Raw genomic sequence first — 20816 nt, 5'->3', positions numbered from 1 at the left:
CCTCATCAATCTACACACAATACGCCATAATAACAAAGCAAAAACATGTTTGTTAGACATTTTTGTTGTTGTATTACAAATAAAAAACTAATATCACATTTACATAACCATTCAGACCCTTTACTCAGTATCAATCAATCAATCAGTGCTTTGTTGAAGCACCCTTGCAAGCGATTACAGCCTACAGTCTTCTTGGGTATGACACCAAAAGCTTGGCACACCTGTATTTGGGGAGTTTGTCCCATTCTTCTCTGCAAATTCTCTCAAGCTCTGTGAGGTTGGATGGGGAGCGTCGCTGCACATCCATTTTCAGGTCTCTTCGGAGATGTTCAACCGGGTTCAAGTCCGGGCTCTGGTTAGGCCACTCAAGGACATTCAGAGACTTGTCCCGAAGCCACTTCTGCGTTGTCTTGGCTGTGTGCTTAGGGTCATTGTCCTGTTGGAAGGTGAACCTTCACCAGAGTCTGAGGTCTTGAGCATTCTGGAACAGGTTTTCATCAAGGATCTCTCTCTCTTTCGGCAAACTCCAAGCGGGCTGCCATGTGCCTTTTTCTGAGGAGTGGCTTCCATCTGGCAACTCTACCATAAAGGCCTGATTGGTGGAGTGCTGCAGAGATGGTTGTCCTACTGGATGGTTCTCCCATCTCCACAGAGGTTCTCCCATCTCCACAGAGGAACTCTGGAGCTCTGTCAGAGTGACCATCGGGTTCTTGGTCACCTCCCTGACCAAGGCCCTTCTCCCCCGATTGCTCAGTTTGGCCAGGTGGGCAGCTCTAGGAGGAGTCTTGGTGGTTCCAAACTTCTCAATTTAAGAATGATGGAGGCCACTGTGTTCTTGGGGACCTTCAATGCTGCAGAAATGTTTTTGATCTGTGTCTCAACACAATCCTGTCTCGGAGCTCTACAGACAATTCCTTCGACCTCATGGCTTGGTTTTTGCTCTGATATGCACTGTCAACTGCGGGGCCTTATATAGACAGGTGTGTGCCTTTCCAAATCATGTCCAATCAATAGAATATTTCACAGGAGGATTCTAATAAAGTTGTAGAAACATCTCAAGGATGATCAATTGAAACAGGTTTGAATTTTGCATCTACTACCAAAGGGTCTGAATACTTATGTAAATACGGTGTTTCTGTTTTTTTTAATTATAAATCTGCAAAAGGTTTTAACTTGTTTTTGGTTTGTCATTATTGGGTATTGTGGGTAGATGGATGCAGAAAACAATTAATTTAATCAATTTTAGAATAAGACTGTAATATAACAAAATATAGGGTAAAAAAGGTAAGGGATCTGAATGCTTTCCGAATGCACTGTAAGTATGACATGTGACATCCCGGCAACTTTGAGAAAAAATACTTTTTATCATTGTTTTGCCTGGTCATCACGAGTTAACAAAAAGCAAACCCTACCTAATTCTACAGTTTCTCTTATTAAAATTAGATTTTAAACCTAACCCCAACCACACTGCTAACGGTATGCCTAACCCTATTTAACATTTTTATTACAATACAGACAATTTTGACGTTGTGCCTGTTGTTCACACGCATTTCTGCCCTCTCATTGGCTAGAAGGGTCCAAACTGATCTTGCCTCCTCCCTACTGCCTTTCATTTTTGAATACACATATTCAGTGTTAGAGCGGCCATTTGAGTATCTGGTCAATATAATGGATAATCTGTGGCATAAATCAACCTTTCTTGACCCTGAAAGAATCCATACTATTCCTGGCAAAACAACCAGATGTACAGTCGTGGCCAAAGGTTTTGAGAATGACACAAATATTAATTTCACAAAGTCTGCTGCCTCAGTTTGTATGCATATTTGCATATACTCCAAAATGTTATGAAGAGTGATCAGATGAATTGCAATTAATTGCAAAGTCCCTCTTTGCCATGTAAATGAACTGAATCGCAAAAAACATTTCCACTGCATTTCAGCCTTGCCACAAAAGGACCAGCTGACATCATGTCAGTGATTCTCTCGTTAATTAACACAGTGAGTGTTGACGAGGACAAGGCTGGAGATCACTCTGTCATTCCGATTGAGTTCTAATAACAGACTGGAAGCTTCAAAAGGAGGGTGGTGCTTGGAATCATTGTTCTTCCTCTGTCAACAATGGTTACCTGCAAGGAAACACGTGCCGTCTTCATTGCTTTGCACAAAAAGGATATTGCTGCCAGTAAGATTGCACCTAAATCAACCATTTATCGGATCATCAAGACCTTCAAGGAGAGCGGTTCAATTGTTGTGAAGAAGGCTTCAGGGCACCCAAGGAAGTCCAGCAAGTGCCAGGACCATCTCCTAAAGTTGATTCAGCTGCGGGATCGGGGCACCACCAGTATAGAGCTTGCTCAGGAATGGCAGCAGGCAGGTGTGAGTGCATCTGTACGCACAGTGAGGTGAAGACTTTTGGAGGATGGCCTGATGTCAAGAAGGGCAGCAAAGAAGCCACTTCTCTCCAGGAAAAACATCAGGGACAGACTGATATTCTGCAAAAGGTACAGGGATTGGACTACTGAGGACAGGGGTAAAGTCATTTTCCCTGATGAATCCCCTTTCTGATTGTTTGGGGCATCCAGAAAATAGCTTGCCCGGAGAAGACAAGGTGAGCTCTACCATCAGTCCTGTGTCATGCCAACAGTAAAGCATCCTGAGACCATTCATGTGTGGGGTTGCTTCTCAGCCAAGGGAGTGGGCTCACTCACAATTTTGCCTAAGAACACAGCCATGAATAAAGAATGGTACCAACACATCCTCCGAGAGCAACTTCTCCCAACCATCCAGGAACAGTTTGGTGACGAACAATGCCTTTTCCATCATGATGGAGCACCTTGCCATAAGGCAAAAGTGATAACTAAGTGGCTCGGGGAACAAAACATTGATATTTTGGGTCCATGGCCAGGAAACTCCTCAGACCTTAATCCCGTTGAGATCTTGTGGTCAATCCTCAAGAGGCGGGTGGACAAACAAAAACCCACAAATTCTGACAAACTCCAAGCATTGATTATGCAAGAATGGGCTGCCATCAGTCAGGATGTGGCCCAAAAGTTAATTGACAACATGCCAGGGAGGATTGCAGAGGTTTTGAAAAAGAAGGGTTAACACTACCAATATTTACTCTTTGCATTAACTTCATGTAATTGTCAATGAAAGCCTTTGACACTTATGAAAGTGTCACGACTTCTACCAAAGGTAACTCCTCTCCCTGTTCGGGCGGCGCTCGGCGTCGCCGGTTTACTAGCCACCACCATCCCTTTTTCCTTTTCTGGTTGTTTTGTCTGTGTTCCTTTTCACACCTGGTTTCATTTGCGTTTACTTCTGTGTATATATAGGGCACCTGTTGCCTGCCTTAGTTCGTGCGGGATTAAGCTTGTATGTATTTGCGCTCGATTATCTTTGATGTTTATTGTTTTCACTATTACGCACGTGTATGTAAGTGTCGGAACTGAGTTTGTACCTCCTTGCGTTTTGCACGGGTTTCTGAATTGTTTTCACTATTACGCATGTGTATGTAAGTGTCGGAACTGTGGTTGTTCCTCCGTGCGTTTGCACGAGTTTCTGATTCTTCGAGATGCGTAGTTTTTGGATTTTCGTTTGTGCCATTTTTGTATTGGTGGACTATATGATTAAACACGCTTCTCAAAATTCCCGGCTCTCCTGTGCCTGGCTCCTACACCTCTCACCGAGACGCACCTTATCACAGAAAGGCTTGTCTTTATACTTCACTATTCCATAGTAACATCTGACAAAAATATCTAAAGACACTGAAGCAGCAAACTTTGTGGAAATTAATATTTGTGTCATTCTCAAAACTTTTGGCCACGACTGTACAGTTGAAGTCGGAAGTTTACATACACTTAGGTTGGAGTCATTAAAACTTGTTATTCAACTACTCCACAAATTTCTTGATAACAATCTATAGTTTGGCAAGTCGGTTAGGACATCTACCTTGTGCATGGCACAAGTAATTTTTCCAACAATTGTTTAAAGACAGATTATTTCACTTATAATTCACTGTATCACAATTCCAGTGGATCAGAAGTATACATACACTGAGTTGACTGTGCCTTTAAACAGCTTGGAAAATTCCAGAAAATTACGTAATTGCTTTAGATGCATCTGATAGGCTAATTGACATCATTTGAGTCAATTGGAGGTGCACCTGTTGATGTATTTCAAGGCCTACCTTCAAACTCAGTGCCTCTTTACTTGACATCATGGGAAAATCAAAAGAACTCAGCCAAGACCTCCGCAAGCCTGGTTCATTCTTGGGAGCAATTTCCAAAGGCCTGAAGGTACCACGTTCATCTGTACAAACAATAGTACGCAAGCATAACACCATGGGATCACGCTGCTGTCATACCGCTCAGGAAGGAGATGCGTTCTGTCTCCTAGAGATGAACGTACTTTGGTGTGAAAAGTGCAAATCAATCCCAGAAGAAGAGCAAAGGACCTTGTGAAAATGCTGGAGAAAACTGGTACAAAGTATCTATATCCACAGTCAAACGAGTCCTAAATCAAATCAAATCAAATCAAATTTTATTTGTCACATACACATGGTTAGCAGATGTTAATGCGAGTGTAGCGAAATGCTTGTGCTTCTAGTTCCGACAATGCAGTAATAACGAGCAAGTAATCTAACTAACAATTCCAAAAAAACTACTGTCATACACAGTGTAAGGGGATAAAGAATATGTACATAAGGATATATGAATGAGTGATGGTACAGAGCAGCATAGGCAAGATACAGTAGATGATATCGAGTACAGTATATACATATGAGATAAGTATGTAAACCAAGTGGCATAGTTAAAGTGGCTAGTGATACATGTATTACATAAGGATGCAGTCGATGATATAGAGTACAGTATCAACGTATGCATATGAGATGAACAATGTAGGGTAAGTAACATTATATAAGGTAGCATTGTTTAAAGTGGCTAGTGATATATTTACATCATTTCCCATCGATTCCCATGATTAAAGTGGCTGGAGTAGAGTCAGTGTCATTGACAGTGTGTTGGCAGTAGCCACTCAATGTTAGTGGTGGCTGTTTAACAGTCTGATGGCCTTGAGATAGAAGCTGTTTTTCAGTCTCTCGGTCCCAGCGTTGATGCACCTGTACTGACCTCGCCTTCTGGATGGCAGCGGGGTGAACAGGCAGTGGCTCGGGTGGTTGATGTCCTTGATGATCTTTATGGCCTTCCTGTAGCATCGGGTGGTGTAGGTGTCCTGGAGGGCAGGTAGTTTGCCCCCGGTGATGCGTTGTGCAGACCTCACTACCCTCTGGAGAGCCTTACGGTTGAGGGCGGTGCAGTTGCCATACCAGGCGGTGATACAGCCCGCCAGGATGCTCTCGATTGTGCATCTGTAGAAGTTTGTGAGTGCTTTTGGTGACAAGCCGAATTTCTTCAGCCTCCTGAGGTTGAAGAGGCGCTGCTGCGCCTTCCTCACGATGCTGTCTGTGTGAGTGGACCAATTCAGTTTGTCTGTGATGTGTATGCCGAGGAACTTAAAACTTGCTACCCTCTCCACTACTGTTCCATCGATGTGGATGGGGGTGTTCCCTCTGCTGTTTCCTGAAGTCCACAATCATCTCCTTAGTTTTGTTGACGTTGAGTGTGAGGTTATTTTCCTGACACCACACTCCGAGGGCCCTCACCTCCTCCCTGTAGGCCGTCTCGTCGTCGTTGTTGGTAATCAAGCCTACCACTGTTGTGTCGTCCGCAAACTTGATGATTGAGTTGGAGGCGTGCATGGCCACGCAGTCGTGGGTGAACAGGGAGTACAGGAGAGGGCTCAGAACGCACCCTTGTGGGGCCCCAGTGTTGAGGATCAGCGGGGAGGAGATGTTGTTGCCTACCCTCACCACCTGGGGGCGGCCCGTCAGGAAGTCCAGTACCCAGTTGCACAGGGCGGGGTCGAGACCCAGGGTCTCGAGCTTGATGACGAGCTTGGAGGGTACTATGGTGTTGAATGCCGAGCTGTAGTCGATGAACAGCATTCTCACATAGGTATTCCTCTTGTCCAGATGGGTTAGGCAGTGTGCAGTGTGGTTGAGATTGCATCGTCTGTGGACCTATTTGGGCGGTAAGCAAATTGGAGTGGGTCAAGGGTGTCAGGTAGGGTGGAGGTGATATGGTCCTTGACTAGTCTCTCAAAGCACTTCATGATGACGGATGTGAGTGCTACGGGGCGGTAGTCGTTTAGCTCAGTTACCTTAGCTTTCTTGGGAACAGGAACAATGGTGGCCCTCTTGAAGCATGTGGGAACAGCAGACTGGTATAGGGATTGATTGAATATGTCCGTAAACACACCGGCCAGCTGGTCTGCGCATGCTCTGAGGGCGCGGCTGGGGATGCCGTCTGGGCCTGCAGCCTTGCGAGGGTTAACACGTTTAAATGTCTTACTCACTTCGGCTGCAGTGAAGGAGAGACCGCATGTTTCCGTTGCAGGCCGTGTCAGTGGCACTGTATTGTCCTCAAAGCGGGCAAAAAGTTATTTAGTCTGCCTGGGAGCAAGACATCCTGGTCCGTGACTGGGCTGGGTTTCTTCCTGTAGTCCGTGATTGACTATGTCGACATAACCTGAAAGGCCACTCAGTAAGGAAGAAGCCACTGCTCCAAAACTGCCATAAAGAAACAGACTACGGTTAGCAACTGCACATGGAGACAAAGATCATACTTTTTGGAGAAATGTCCACTGGTCTGATGAAACAAAAATAGAACTGTTTGGCCATAATGACCATCGTTATGTTTGGAGGAAAAAGGGGGAAGCTTGCAAGCCGAAGAACACCATCCCAACCGTGAAGCACAGGGGTGGCAGAATCATGTTGTGGGTGTGCTTTGCAGCAGGAGGGACTGGTGCACTTCACAAAATAGATGGCTTCATGAGAAAGGAAAAAGATGTTGATATAATGAAGCAACATCTCAAGACATCAATCAGGAAGTTAAAGCTTGGTCACAAATGGGTCTTCCAAATGGACAATGACCCCAAGCATACTTCCAAAGTTGTGGCAAAATGGCTTAAGGACAACAAAGTCAAGCTATTGGAGTGGCCATCACAAAGCCCTGACCTCAATCCTATAGAAAATGTGTGGGCAGAACTGAAAAGGCGTGTGCGAGCAAGGAGGCCTACAAACCTGACTCAGTTACACTAGCTCTGTCAGGAGGAATGGGCCAAAATTCACCCAACTTATTGTGGAAAGCTTGTGGAAGGCTACCTGAAACGTTTGACCCAAGTTTAATAATTTAAAGGCAATGCTACCGAATACTAATTGAGTGTATGTAAACTTCTGACCCCCTGGGAATGTGATGAAAGAAATAAAAGCTGAAATAAATCATTGTCTCTACTATAATTCTGACATTTCACATTCTTAAAATAAAGTGGTGATCCGAACTGACCTAAGACAGGGAATTTTTACTAGGATTAAATGTCAGGAATTGTGAAAAACTGAGTTGAAATGTGTTTGGCTAAGGTGCATGTAAACTTCCGACTTCAACTGTATGTGGACAAAAATACCTCAACTGCCGTAAGCAATTCCCTACCCTGAAACAACCTATGCGTTAACGCCAAATGTAAAGCATCCAAGAAAGAGTCATTATTCTTAACAAATCCTGCCTGATTAAATTATTCTGCTGGATGTGGTCGTGAGGCGGGGTGAGGGACTTAAGACTGAGGAGCTGGGAGACCACTTCATTACTGGAGGACGAGCTGCTCCATTTCTCACACACATTCGGTCTCTATTTATCTCTCCTTCCTTGTCCTCTCTTTCTTTATAATCACTCTCATTACTTATATGTGGTCGTCTATCTCCTCTTTCTCTTCCATCCCTCTCTCTTCTCTCTCTTTGCCTGTCTCTCTCTCTCTTTCTTTTTCCTTTCCCCCTTGTGCCCTTTTTCTCCGTCTCTCATATGGTCTCGCTTTCCATCTCGCCCCTCTCCCGTTCCCTCTCCTGTCCTCTCTGGGTAGATGTGGATGATGTGGATGGGGTGGGGATGTCCTCTGAGTGTCATCTGTCAGTGTTGATTTGTGGCTGCCCCGTGGAGAGGATTAATGAGGGTTGGGATGGGTGAGGGTTGCCAGATCTGTAGGGTCATTTCTGGTTAATGAAAGCCACATGTCAAACAGACTATTAACAACACATTGAAAAGGGTCTGAAAAACTGGATTTTATATAGCAGTATTAAACCTGCCAATCTTAATCACTATCCTATATACATGGATTTGTGTTAGTAAGATGCTTTTGTTTCACATAAGTGAAATGCAAAGTGCCCTAAGTATTCTGTAACCAATCAATACATCGACTAGGATATAAAACCTCACAATCTCAATGTCTACTTATCTTATCTTGAATAATCTCACATTCGCTCTTCGAAGGGGAAGGCTGGGTCAAAGCTACTATCAATCTTATATACAGGGATTTGTATGATTTAATATGCATTATCTTTACATACTGCAAAGTGCCCTGCCTAAATAATTTACAACCACAAACTGTACCCGGCTCGATGTACATAATACATCTCTTCTAGGGGTGAAGGTGAACAAGGACTGACTTTGTGTTAGTAAGTAATTTTATATTTGCTTCTTGCCAGGGAATATTAGCAGGTTGACTAAGCTCTCCGACATCGTTAAAATGTTTAGCTCAGTGGAACATTTCCATTCCGTCAAATCCATTTCTCTTGTGTCGAGGAAGCATCTCAGGCAGAGTTAGATTCTAGGTGGTGAAAGAAATGCAGCAGCAGGCCCATGTTGTTTACACACTACGTCCAGCACGTTGATGACGAGCGATGGCGGGCCTTGCATACGGCACACAGAAGCAATAACTGCCTCCCATGTTTTGGCACATGCCACGTAGGCCTCACATCTCCAGCGGCAACAGATGGTCCCCTTTATTAGAGCCCACAAAAATGTCAGGAGCGTTTGCCAGGCTAATCGGACCAGCAATCTTTCTATCCATGTCATTCTCTACTGTATCAGCCGTTATAAATCAGGTAGGGTTAGACCCATCACTCCTCTGTGTGTGTGTGTGTGTGTGTGTGTGTGCTGTGCCATTTAGCGAGGCATCCCCCCGGAGCCGCGCTTCAGTGGTCCTTCAGCCAAACAACATGCTCCGTCTGTTGCGTAGCTGCGCCGGTGTCCAGGTGCATCGTCCTGTCTGAGTGTTAGGCCTAAACACTGACCCCCTCAGGTAGATTCCTCTTCAGCTATGTCTGGTCAAACTGCCCATCTAAGTTGGCTTTCACACCTGGTTCCATTGGAGGTCATGTTAGATTCAGGGTGTGTTTAGGGCTGTGGTGGTCACAAAATTTCATCAGCCAGTGACTGTCGAGCAAATAACTTCCGGTCTCACGGTAATTGACCGTTAGTTAACATAAACACATTTATCATCTTCTGGCTTCCACACATATCCTACAAGCCACTGATGCAGACCTTTGGAACATCTGCATTTTAAAAAGTCTAATTAATTAATGTAATATAGCCTAAACTATCACAATGAATCCATTATTTATTTTAGACAGGTCTAAAGAAACATGATGTGAAGAAAATGTAGTCTATTTCAGAAGAACAGAATAACATACTCTGAGGTGTGCTTATGTTAGGCACTGATCTGGCTATTCCATATGGCTGTGGGCTACACTAGTTCCATTTAGCAGATAAGATTTGCTTAGAATTTCATGGCATTATTTTGTAGTATGAAGAATACAATTGAATAAAATAGAAAGGATATTTTCTCCCAATGATTTGAGGGAGTGCGCACATGCGGCTATTCTGTGTTGAGCGGTTCACAACGAAATAGGTATTCCTATATGATTAATTTAGTGTTATTTATGTAACTTTAGTCATGATACAAACGTTGGGCTATATGTTTTGATTTTCAATACATTCTAAGGCTGCATGACGCAATTCTAATGATGATTTGAAAAAAGTTGCACGAAAGGCATGAGCTCTTATTTTTTGGACAGGCTGTACCCACTTCATCAGTCTCTCATTCACAATTTGACAAAAACTTGGTAATGCCTCGAAATTCCCGACAGCATCCCCTTTGTGTGGCCGTAATGCCCCCTAAAAAATCCATGCCTTTGTGGCCAGTGGCTGTTGTGCCTTTGGGCTTAATATAATAATAATAATAATAATAATAATTACCTTCTACCTGCGTGGTGTTTGCACCTCTCACTCACGTGGCTCTCCATCACGTGATCGGGTCTTTCTCACAGGCTACAAGTGAAAACAGACACATCCTGGAAGTAACTGCGCACGTCCTTATCCAATTCCGACGCAAATATTGAAGATATTGGAAGAACTGTCCACATGTACTTTTAGTCAGTCAACAAGACTAAAAGTAAATGTGTACTTCATTCCCATACTGACTTCCATGGACCATCTAAGGTGGGTATCTGTCAAACCTTGATAATTTGAAAGGGGTTGTTTGTTTTGTTTGAACAGGTGTGATAGCATTTTCATGCCAAAATGAGAAGAAAGAAAAGGCAACCTAGTTTGCCAATACAAAAAGGTGTTAGATTCCCAGCTGGTGTGAAAGTAATTCACACCAATTCAGAGAAGTTGGCCAATATCACATCATTTTGCCCCAGTGCACAAGCCATCGGGTTACCTTTTCAGTCGATATGACAACTCAACCAATGATAAACCTCTGTTCAAGCAATTTGCAATGATGACAGGGAGCATATTCACTCCAAAAGTTGTATCCCTTCTATTGACATCAAACAGTTGTGAGATAGTGGCAAATAAACAATTCCACAGAATCAGATGCGTCAATAAAATTTTACACAGCATAATGAATGGGAAGGGTTGCTTTATTTGACATTATTTCATTTACGTGACAACACTTCTAGCGATGCCCTTGCTTGCACATCCAATTTGTAGTTCAAATTAAATCATGCAAATCAAATCCAGGCAAGTTTATAAAAAAGTAAATACAGTGCATTCAGAAAGTATTCAGACCCCTTCATTTTCCACTTTGTTACGTTACCGTCTTATTCTAAAATTGATGAAATGTTTTTTCCTCATCAAACAATACCCCATAAGTACAAAGCAAAAATAAGTTTAGAAATTTCTGCAAATGTATATATGTAAAAAAAATGAAATTTCACATTTACATAAGTATTCAGACCCTTTACTCAGTACTTTGTTGAAGCACCCTTGGCAGTGATTACAGCCTCGAGGCTTCTTGGGTATGACGCTAAAAGCTGGGCACACCTGTATTTGGGGAGTTTCTCTCATTCTTCTCTGCAGATTCTTTCAAGCTCTGTCAGGTTGGATGGGGAGGCGTCACAGCACAGCTATTTTCTGTTCTCTCCAAAAATGTTAGATCATGTTCAAGTCTGAACTCTAGCTGGGCCACTCAAGGACATTCAGAGACTTGTCCCGAAGCCACTCCTACGTTGTCTTGGATGTGTGCTCAGTGTCGTTGTCCTGTTGGAAGGTGAACCTTCGCCCCAGTCTGAGCTCCTGAGTGCTCTGAAGTAGGTTTTCATCAAAGATCTCTGTACTTCGCTCCGTTCATCTTTCCCTCGATTCTGACTAGCCTCCCAGTTCCCACAGCATGATGCTGCCACCACCATGCTTCACCGTAGAGATGGTGCCATGTTTCCTCCAGACGTGACGCTTGGTATTCAGGTAAAAGAGTTCAAACTTGGTTTCATCAGACCAGAGAATCTTGTTTCTCATGGTCTGAGAGTCCTTTAGGTGTCATGTGCCTTTTCCTGAAGAGTGGCTTTCATCTGGCCAATCTACCATAAAGGCCTGATTGGTGGAGTGCTGCAGAGATGGTTGTCCTTCTGGAAGGTTCTCCCATCTCCACAGAGGAACTCTGGAGCTCTGTCAGAGTGACCATCTAGTTCTTGGTCACCTCCCTGACCAAGGCCCTTCCAACCCTGATTGCTCAGTTTGGCCGGGCGTCCAGCTCTAGGAAGAGTCTTGGTGGTTCTAGACTTCTTCCATTTAAGAATGATGAAAGCCATTGTTTTCTTGGGGACCTTCAATGCCGCAGACATTTTTTGGTACCCTTCACCAGATCTGTAGCTCAACACAATCCTGTCTCGGAGCTCTGCGGACAATTACTTCGACCTCATGGCTTGGTTTTTGCTCTGACATGCACTGTTAACTGTGGGACCTTATGTAGATAGGTGGGTGCATTTCTAAATCATGTACAATCAATTGAATTTACCACAGGTGCAGTTCAATCAAGTTGTAGAAACATCTCAAGGATGATCAATGGAAACATGATGCACCTGAGCAAAATGTAAAGTCTCAAAGCAAATGGTCTGAATACTTATGTAAATAAGGTATTTCAGTTTTTATGTTTAATAAACTTGTTAAAGTGTCTAAAAACCTGTTTGTGCTTTGTCATTATGGGGTATTGTGTGTAAATTTATAAGGAAAAACCTTAATATAATCAATTTTACAATAAGGCTGTAACGCAACAAAATATGGAAAGAATGAAGGGGTCTGAATACTTTTCCCAAATGCACTGTATATGTCCATTCTCGAAGTCCTGTCTTGTAAATCGTCTAGAGCAATTGCACGCCTTTTTTTCTCATACGAGTCCAGTGATGTCAGTTAGATGCTTAGGTAAAAAGTTTAGCCTGCGAATTTGATCAACATTCAGATGTGTGGCTGCTGTGTATCTGGGAGTATTAGACATCTACACATCATTAGTCCACATGCATTAAATGTACCCTGTCAGATGCACATACATACACAGTAAGTAAGTATTCAAATCAAATCAAATTTTATTTGTCACATACACATGGTTAGCAGATGTTAATGCGAGTGTAGCGAAATGCTTGTGCTTCTAGTTCCGACAATGCAGTAATAACGAGCAGTAATCTAACTAACAATTCCAAAAAAACTACTGTCTTATACACAGTGTAAGGGGATAAAGAATATGTACATAAGGATATATGAATGAGTGATGGTACAGAGCAGCATAGGCAAGATACAGTAGATGATATCGAGTACAGTATATACATATGAGATAAGTATGTAAACCAAGTGGCATAGTTAAAGTGGCTATTGATACATGTATTACATAAGGATGCAGTCGATGATATAGAGTACAGTATCAACGTATGCATATGAGATGAACAATGTAGGGTAAGTAACATTATATAAGGTAGCATTGTTTAAAGTGGCTAGTGATATATTTACATCATTTCCCATCAATTCCCATGATTAAAGTGGCTGGAGTAGAGTCAGTGTCATTGACAGTGTGTTGGCAGTAGCCACTCAATGTTAGTGGTGGCTGTTTAACAGTCTGATGGCCTTGAGATAGAAGCTGTTTTTCAGTCTCTCGGTCCCAGCTTTGATGCACCTGTACTGACCTCGCCTTCTGGATGACAGCGGGGTGAACAGGCAGTGGCTCGGGTGGTTGATGTCCTTGATGATCTTTATGGCCTTCCTGTAGCATCGGGTGGTGTAGGTGTCCTGGAGGGCAGGTAGTTTGCCCCGGTGATGCGTTGTGCAGACCTCACTACCCTCTGAGAGCCTTACGGTTGAGGGCGGTGCAGTTGCCATACCAGGCGGTGATACAGCCCGCCAGGATGCTCTCGATTGTGCATCTGTAGAAGTTTGTGAGTGCTTTTGGTGACAAGCCGAATTTCTTCAGCCTCCTGAGGTTGAAGAGGCGCTGCTGCGCCTTCCTCACGATGCTGTCTGTGTGAGTGGACCAATTCAGTTTGTCTGTGATGTGTATGCCGAGGAACTTAAAACTTGCTACCCTCTCCACTACTGTTCCATCGATGTGGATGGGGGGGTGTTCCCTCTGCTGTTTCCTGAAGTCCACAATCATCTCCTTAGTTTTGTGCTCTAGACGATTTACAAGACAGGACTTCGGCGCACGTGACAAATAAACTTTGATTTAATATGACATGAATTCGAACATATGGTTATTGTGTGATTTACAAAAGATTGAATCATACTCTGCCACTTGTATGTATTTGAATGTGGTGTGTGAGAGAGACAGACTGAGTGTTTCTGTGTGTTTGAGAGCAGGTGAAAGAGAGCGAGAGGGAATAGGAGAGAGCAACAATCTGGTGGTCACACTGACAGTTCCAATGTGCGCCAGAGGAAAATATACGACGCAGGAGGGCAGGTGATCGCTCCTGTCACGCCCACTTGTTCCTGCGCTCTGGCGCAGATGCTGCCCGTATCCATGGAAACTATCTCCTCAGCTCAGCCATGCTTGCCGATTCTCCTCTCAGTCAAACTTTCATCCTGGCACATCAGGAGGAGAATTTTAAAAATGGACCGTCTATCCAAATACCTTGAAGGGTAAACTCTCAAATCCAGCTAAGCTGAGGTTTAGACATAGTGAGCATTACAAAGCAGCTCTGTGCTTTCATTCACACTCCATTTGCGTTTCTCCAGTTCTCTGTCTTGGCTATCTTGGTCTTTTTCTTTCTTTCTCCGAGACAGCCCTCATTGGCCAGGCCTCCGCCATCTCTTTATGTCTTTATTTCTCACACTCATTTCTATGTTTTCAACGGATTGTTTTTGCAACGTTGTTTGCATTAGCCCCCAGGTCAGGTAATATTTAAAGTCAATGATTACCATTGGTCGAACATTTTACTTGGATGGGAAGATAAACAGCCAGAACTAAATCATTTGGAATGTGATTAAAGAAATACATTGCATATTTCCCTGGGAGCAAGATAGGACAAACTGTTTTCTCATTTCCCCTCGGGCTGTGTTTGACAAGCTGCCACATTCTGGTTCACTCTGTCTACCCTTCTGGTGAGATTTATGACTCGACGGCAAATTAACGTTCTGGTCCAAATACTCTTTACCGGCATAACTGTGACAGGTGAACGCTGCCAGGGCAATTACAAGTAATAATGGAACAAAGAGGAGGCTGGTGGGAGGAAATATAGGAGGACGGCTCATTGTAATGGCTGGAACGGAATCAATGGAACGGTACCAAACACATCAAACAACATGTTTGACACCATTCCATTGATTCCATTTCAGCCACTACAATGAGCCCGTCCCTCCCATAGTTCCTCCCACCAGCCTCATCTGATGGAACAGCATTACAAAAGCTCTCCCAGCTAGCACATTTCGTTCCTTGCAAATTGTGGGAACGTATGTTTTTGGTTTAACATTGGTTGTGGGAACAAAGCCACATGTTTCCTGACTGGTAAAAAAAAATGTTTTTAATGTTCTGAGAACAGAAGTGAACATTTTGCCTGTTCTGGGGATATTTATTTTTACGTTACAGGTAGGTTCTGAGAACTTTTTCTCTGGCTCCTTGAAAGTTTTCCTCTAAGGTTTTCTTAATGCTCTGAGAAATGGGAGTTTTATTTAGTAACTTCCTTAAAACTTTCACTGAATATTTCAATAAGACTTTAAAAAAAACTGCTAGCTTCTTTTGGGTGAACTTTTTTGTTTTGTTTTACACCAAGCACAAATAGGACACATGGAAATTAATTTCCTTAGGCAGTAAATCATGCAAACACATTTATTTTTTGCTGTGACATGGCATCAGTGAGATTTCAACCTATAATCTTCTTAAAATCAGGTGTGGCCAATTAGTGGGTGCAGCCAACACACCTGGACACACTTAACAAGATAGTTGTGTTGATGCTGAGAAGGGAATGTATATGCTTTTAAATAACATTCTTAGAATGTTCTCTGAATTTTACTAAACTTTTCTGTTTTTTATGGAAAGTTCTTAATGTTCTCGGAACAATTTGAGAACATTACTTGAAATAGAATCATGATGAAACCTGTTGGAAACGTTATGCCGAAGTACTGAAATTCTCACAGAAGAACATTGTTTCTTAACGTTCTCTGAACTATTTGAAAACATTTTCAATGTCAAACCAGATGAAGATTATTCCTAGAACATTACCAAAATTGAAATTAAAATAGAACTATGTTTGAACTTTTAGGAAACATTATGTTAAAGTAATGAAATACCAAGAAAATAATGTATTTTTGTCAGGTTCTTTAAAATGTGTTGAGAATGTTCCGAAGTCAAGTAACTATCCTCCACCATTCCCAGAAAGTTGGGTTGTATATAGAAAATGTTTTTAAAAATATAGGACAACCAGGCTTTTACCATGCTCTAAGAAACATATGGTTCTCAGAACATTATATGCTAGCTGGGCTCTCTTTCTATGTTTAAATGTCTTTCTAACAGTATCGCTCTTAATCTCTCTCTCTCAGTCCCCTTCTCTTGCCTTCCAGTCTAACAAACCGACACAATCCCCAGCTGTGATTTGCTAAATGCTGCTGGGGGGGTAAACACGACGGAAGAGACAGCCACAGCACCACCAAGTAATCCCACACTGGAAGTCTCCACGCTGTTTGAATTAGGGGAGCTCTCCGCCTCCACTGCAACTCAAAGCGCCAGAGAAACCAGGCTTATTTTTCTTCCTTTTAAATGGGACTTAATGGGACTGCTGGCTCTGATATAGAGCGCTGCTTGCAAATCACTTCATCAAATGACGTTGTTTCCTTTTACATCAGGCTTATATCATTCCAGAGGCCCTGGGGCTTGGACAGGCAACAACCAGGAAAAACACAACAGGAAAAAAACAATGGGATATTGTCCGCAGGGCTAGCATATTGATATAATTATTCATTTTAAACTGTTGATTCTGACCAATTAAGAGTGGTTCCCATTGGTTTCCTAACCTCTTGAAGCGGTGATTGGTGGAGGGATTCTGAGGGGACACTGATGGTACGGTCTTAATTTGACCAACCACGAAAAGTTTAGGTTCCTGGTGAGGGAGGGTGAGTGCAGCGAAGATCATGTGAGAACTGAGCATCCTTCAACAATGGACTGGGATAAAGCATAGGAGCCAGCCATCCCTCTTCTCTCTCCTTCTCTCTCCCACCCACCATCACTCCACCCCCAGCCTGGTCAGCTTAGCCTGCGAATTGATTCCCGGTTGCTTGGGAGACAAACGACTGTTTGACACAGTCAATAAACTCAGATGGTGGTCATACGGGGCCGATCCCCGAAATAGCCTTATAAAACAGTGGCCAAGAAGAACAAAAAGTCAGGACAAATTATGTTTCGCAGGAAATACCTTTGTGTCAGAAATGTCCTGAGCAGTTTCCCTTATAAAGTCAAAGAGGGGCCACTGGCTACACCTCTTGCTTAAGTTTGGGACTTTTAATTAAGAATGTTGTCGTACCCATGTGGGAACTGGGGGAGTGGAATACAGGAAACTGGCTGGGGCTGGGCACAGTGTGAGGAGGGAGGTGGTTCCCAACAGGGCAGTTATACCACCTACATTCTAACATTCAAGTTCACGTAATGTCCTCTGTCTCAGAAACTACGAGCCACACTTCCACACTATCAAATTTCCACATTTACATCTGTGCAGACAGTCAAATAAAATGAAAGAGGCCATGTTAGTATATGACCAAATAGAGGAAGTCAAAACTAAAAATCTATGGATAACGATGAGTTCTGATCATTCAGTGCGCTTTCAAGTACCTTCTTCAGCGTGTCCCGAGGCTAAGAAGAAAAAGTAATGGAGCCACAAAGTACTGGCAACAGAAATGCATGTCTGCATGTGTCAAAGAAAACAGACAACACATTCTCCATTACAATTAAACTAGCACCGATCAAGCATTCTCATTGACACATTCCTTTCAATCAATACATGGACACCTCGCCCAACTAAAGACAGTTACTTTCTGGGTTAATTCCAAAATCAATAATGATATGGTGTGAGAAAATGCAAATGACAGCGCATGTCAACACCTGAACTAGCCAATTATCGAATTAAAGCGACATCCATTAACTGCACTCTCAAACTTCATATTGGAGATATTGATTGCTTGGTGGCGGTTCAGTTAAGGGTGCTAGCCAGGGAGCACTTAATTAGTTACAGATTTGAAATAACAATGAAGCGCTCGAGTACCTAATAAGGTTATCTGTATGCCAAGTGGAGTTGCCTCTGTTGAAGTTTCCCGCAACTTAGAGTGTGTGTGTGTGTGTGCATGTGAGAGAGTTTTCAGGAACTCTGTCAGCATTTCTGTCAGCATTTCCTAGACGCCTCTACTTATCTCCTAGACTTTAGCGCCTGTGGAGGCACCTTTAATGGTCTCGGCAGCAGCAAGGCGATGCCAGCAGAACTTTCTGCACATCTGAGCAGAAACAGCGAGGCTCCTAACACCTGCAGACACAGTCCCAGACGCATCATCTCTTTATGGGAAGAAATGTGGTAGGTTGTGGTGTCAGAATGTGCACAGGGTGTTCCCCTGCTGCCATGTGGATAGGACCACTGACACACACGGAGTTAAAGCGGAGGGGGTGGACTCGTTATGATTCATCCATAGCCCAACAAAGCAGAGAGCACTATTCTATAGCACTATTCTATTCCCACACTATATGATTCAATATTTTAACCCTTTCAGCACCATTATATTTTAACACTTGCCATCTCTCGGTCAGTAGGCCTACGCCCTCTTACTATTTGCAATCTCTCTCTCACTATCCTGTTTCCTCCATTGTACTGTATCTTTCACAGACCTATAGCTTTGCTTGTGCACACCCTCTCTTTTTCACTCTCTCTAACTCCCTGCCATGATTTATTGTTCCCCACACTGAAATCGGGGAGGGGACTGAGGACTTGTCTCCGTCCATTAGTATGTTAGTACGTTAGTGCATTAGTCACATGTGACATCTCAGACAGCACTGGCCCGATTTTGACGGATTTTGGGTGAGTGATGCGTAGAGATCCGGCGTTTACAAAATGATGCCGATTGGCCAGATGGTGGCGCTATGACAAGAGATTGAAAATGCAAACTTTGAAAGGTCACGCCCCTCACCCTGTTTGACCTAAAGTCATGAAATTCGGTACGAAGGTCCCTCTCCTCACAAGGAAACAATGTGCCACAGGGACCCGTAAGGTCCACCATGATGGATTTTTAGCCATTTCTAGTTCCTCTTCCTACATTGTCATGCTGTCTGTTAAATGTGCGTTAACAGAAGTCCGTTTTCTCTCCCTCAATGTGTTGTGTGTTAATTGACATTGTGGCAAGTTAACAACTTTTCTCACTCTGCCAGTACCATGCATTAATACGCTTTGGTCAAATTCTAGGTCTATCTGTTTATTGACTCACTAGGTCAATAAAACTTCAGCTCAAATATTATCATTCAATCTACTGGATTTAAACTGTGCATGTGAACTTATTCCTACATCTGGTAATTGAGACAATTAGTAAGTTGACAGGTCAATTTACAATAATGAAAAGAGTGGTTGCAAATGAAAACAGCATACACATGTGGTCTTGAAATAAGGACCAACTGGGATTGACTGCTCTCTCCAGATTACAGAAATAATGGAATCAAAATACCATTACTGCCAAACAGCAATTAGTCAGGCCACTTATTTTCACATTCTACACATATGGCTTTAATGTGCGGACATTAACGTTCAGGCAAATCTTCTGCAAGCTGGGTTTGTGACCAATTGGGAGCTATGTTCTCAGGTTTTTGATAAAACCATGTCAACATGTATGTATCTGTAAGCAATTGTAAGAAGAAAAAAAACTTGATCAAGATGAGAACAAGGCTTAAACAGTCACCCAGATCAAGACAGAGGGTGTCCAGAATACTTTAGGTAGAAATAGGACAGAGGTCAGATGGACAGAGATTGGACTGGGAGCTCACCTCGGGCACTCTGGCTTATGTCACTGATGAGGTCATCATACTGGACGGGTCCAGTCTGCTCATTGAAGACCTTGTCTGCTGTGGTGATGTTGTCCAGCTGCAGCTGCGTGTACAGCCCCTCTGCCGTAAAGTAGTATGGCCGGTCGTCGTCTTTGTTGTCGCTGAACATGAGCATGGCGTGCCTGTGCCAGCCAAAATGGCGATGCAGGCGCACCCCAAACTCGCCCAGCTTCTTGTGTGTGGGGCCCGTGTTGGTGATGGATGTGTACATGTTGAAGCCGATGGCCGCTGCCCCGGCCGTCACCATGGGAACATCCCAGTGAGTGGTGAAGCGGCCCACAGGAGACGAAGCGTAGTCGCAGCCAGGCCCGATGAAGGCCCATGGGTCGTAGGAGAACTTGAGGTCCACGGCCACCAACGGCGCCACTGAGTCGGAGCAGACTCCATCTTTGCTTTCGCTGCTGTCGTAGACGATGCGGAGGCGGTGGCCCGGCAGCAGGGTGGGTTCGTCATTGACTCGCTCCAGAGCTCTGATCAGAGCGGGTCCCACGCGAGGCCAGGCCCACGGGTATTCAGTGTTGTGCAAAGGCAGGATAGCAGCCAGTGTCACATTCTGGGGCTCCGAAAGTCCATTGAACGACAGCTCGAGTTGGATCGGTTCGGTCCTGAGGAGTGGGAAAACCAGAAACAGCAGAGGAACTCCCAGTCGTCCCTGCCACCACCGAGTTCTCGTCTTCTGCATTGCTGGGTTGGGCTCAGGCATCACCATCAACCACAGGGGGGCTGGCAGGAACAAACACACAGAGTGCATGAGGTGGCCTGTTAGTAATGATTTATAACATTATGACACCAGCCCCAACCCCCAGAGGTATTTGTGGCCTTCTAGTTTGAATGATTCTTCGATTCAGGTCAATTCTGTAGCAGGAATTTGAATAACCACTAGATGAGGCTATCAAAGTAGTGTTGAATTTATTCTACGTCAAATATCATGGAATTTGGATGGATGGATGGAAGACTGAAAGAATAAGGGGAAAATAGAACGAGGGGATAAGATAAGTATCATGATATTAACAGGTTCTAATCTACTTCTTTGGTGTGTGTGGATAAGACACATGCTATGATAAAGTTTGGCATTTGACTGGTTTGTGAGTGAGGCTGGCT

The 20816-nt window shown here is 43.6% G+C and overlaps 1 protein-coding gene across 1 annotated transcript in view; it reads right to left on the bottom strand.

Moving 5' to 3' along the window:
• LOC112232405 (atrial natriuretic peptide receptor 1) overlaps positions 1–20816 on the bottom strand; it is a 112994-nt gene that overhangs the window by 90600 nt on the left and 1578 nt on the right. The window contains exon 3 of the mRNA XM_042295543.1: positions 19656–20438. Coding sequence (XP_042151477.1) covers positions 19656–20424 — 769 coding nt within the window. The 5' untranslated portion in view covers positions 20425–20438. The remainder of the gene's footprint in view (positions 1–19655; positions 20439–20816) is intronic.

This window comes from Oncorhynchus tshawytscha, linkage group LG13 (assembly GCF_018296145.1).
Source record: "Oncorhynchus tshawytscha isolate Ot180627B linkage group LG13, Otsh_v2.0, whole genome shotgun sequence".
NCBI lineage: Eukaryota > Metazoa > Chordata > Actinopteri > Salmoniformes > Salmonidae > Oncorhynchus > Oncorhynchus tshawytscha.
The sequence above is the reverse complement of the archived record's forward strand: the minus strand, read 5'-3'. Positions and strand labels throughout refer to the sequence as shown.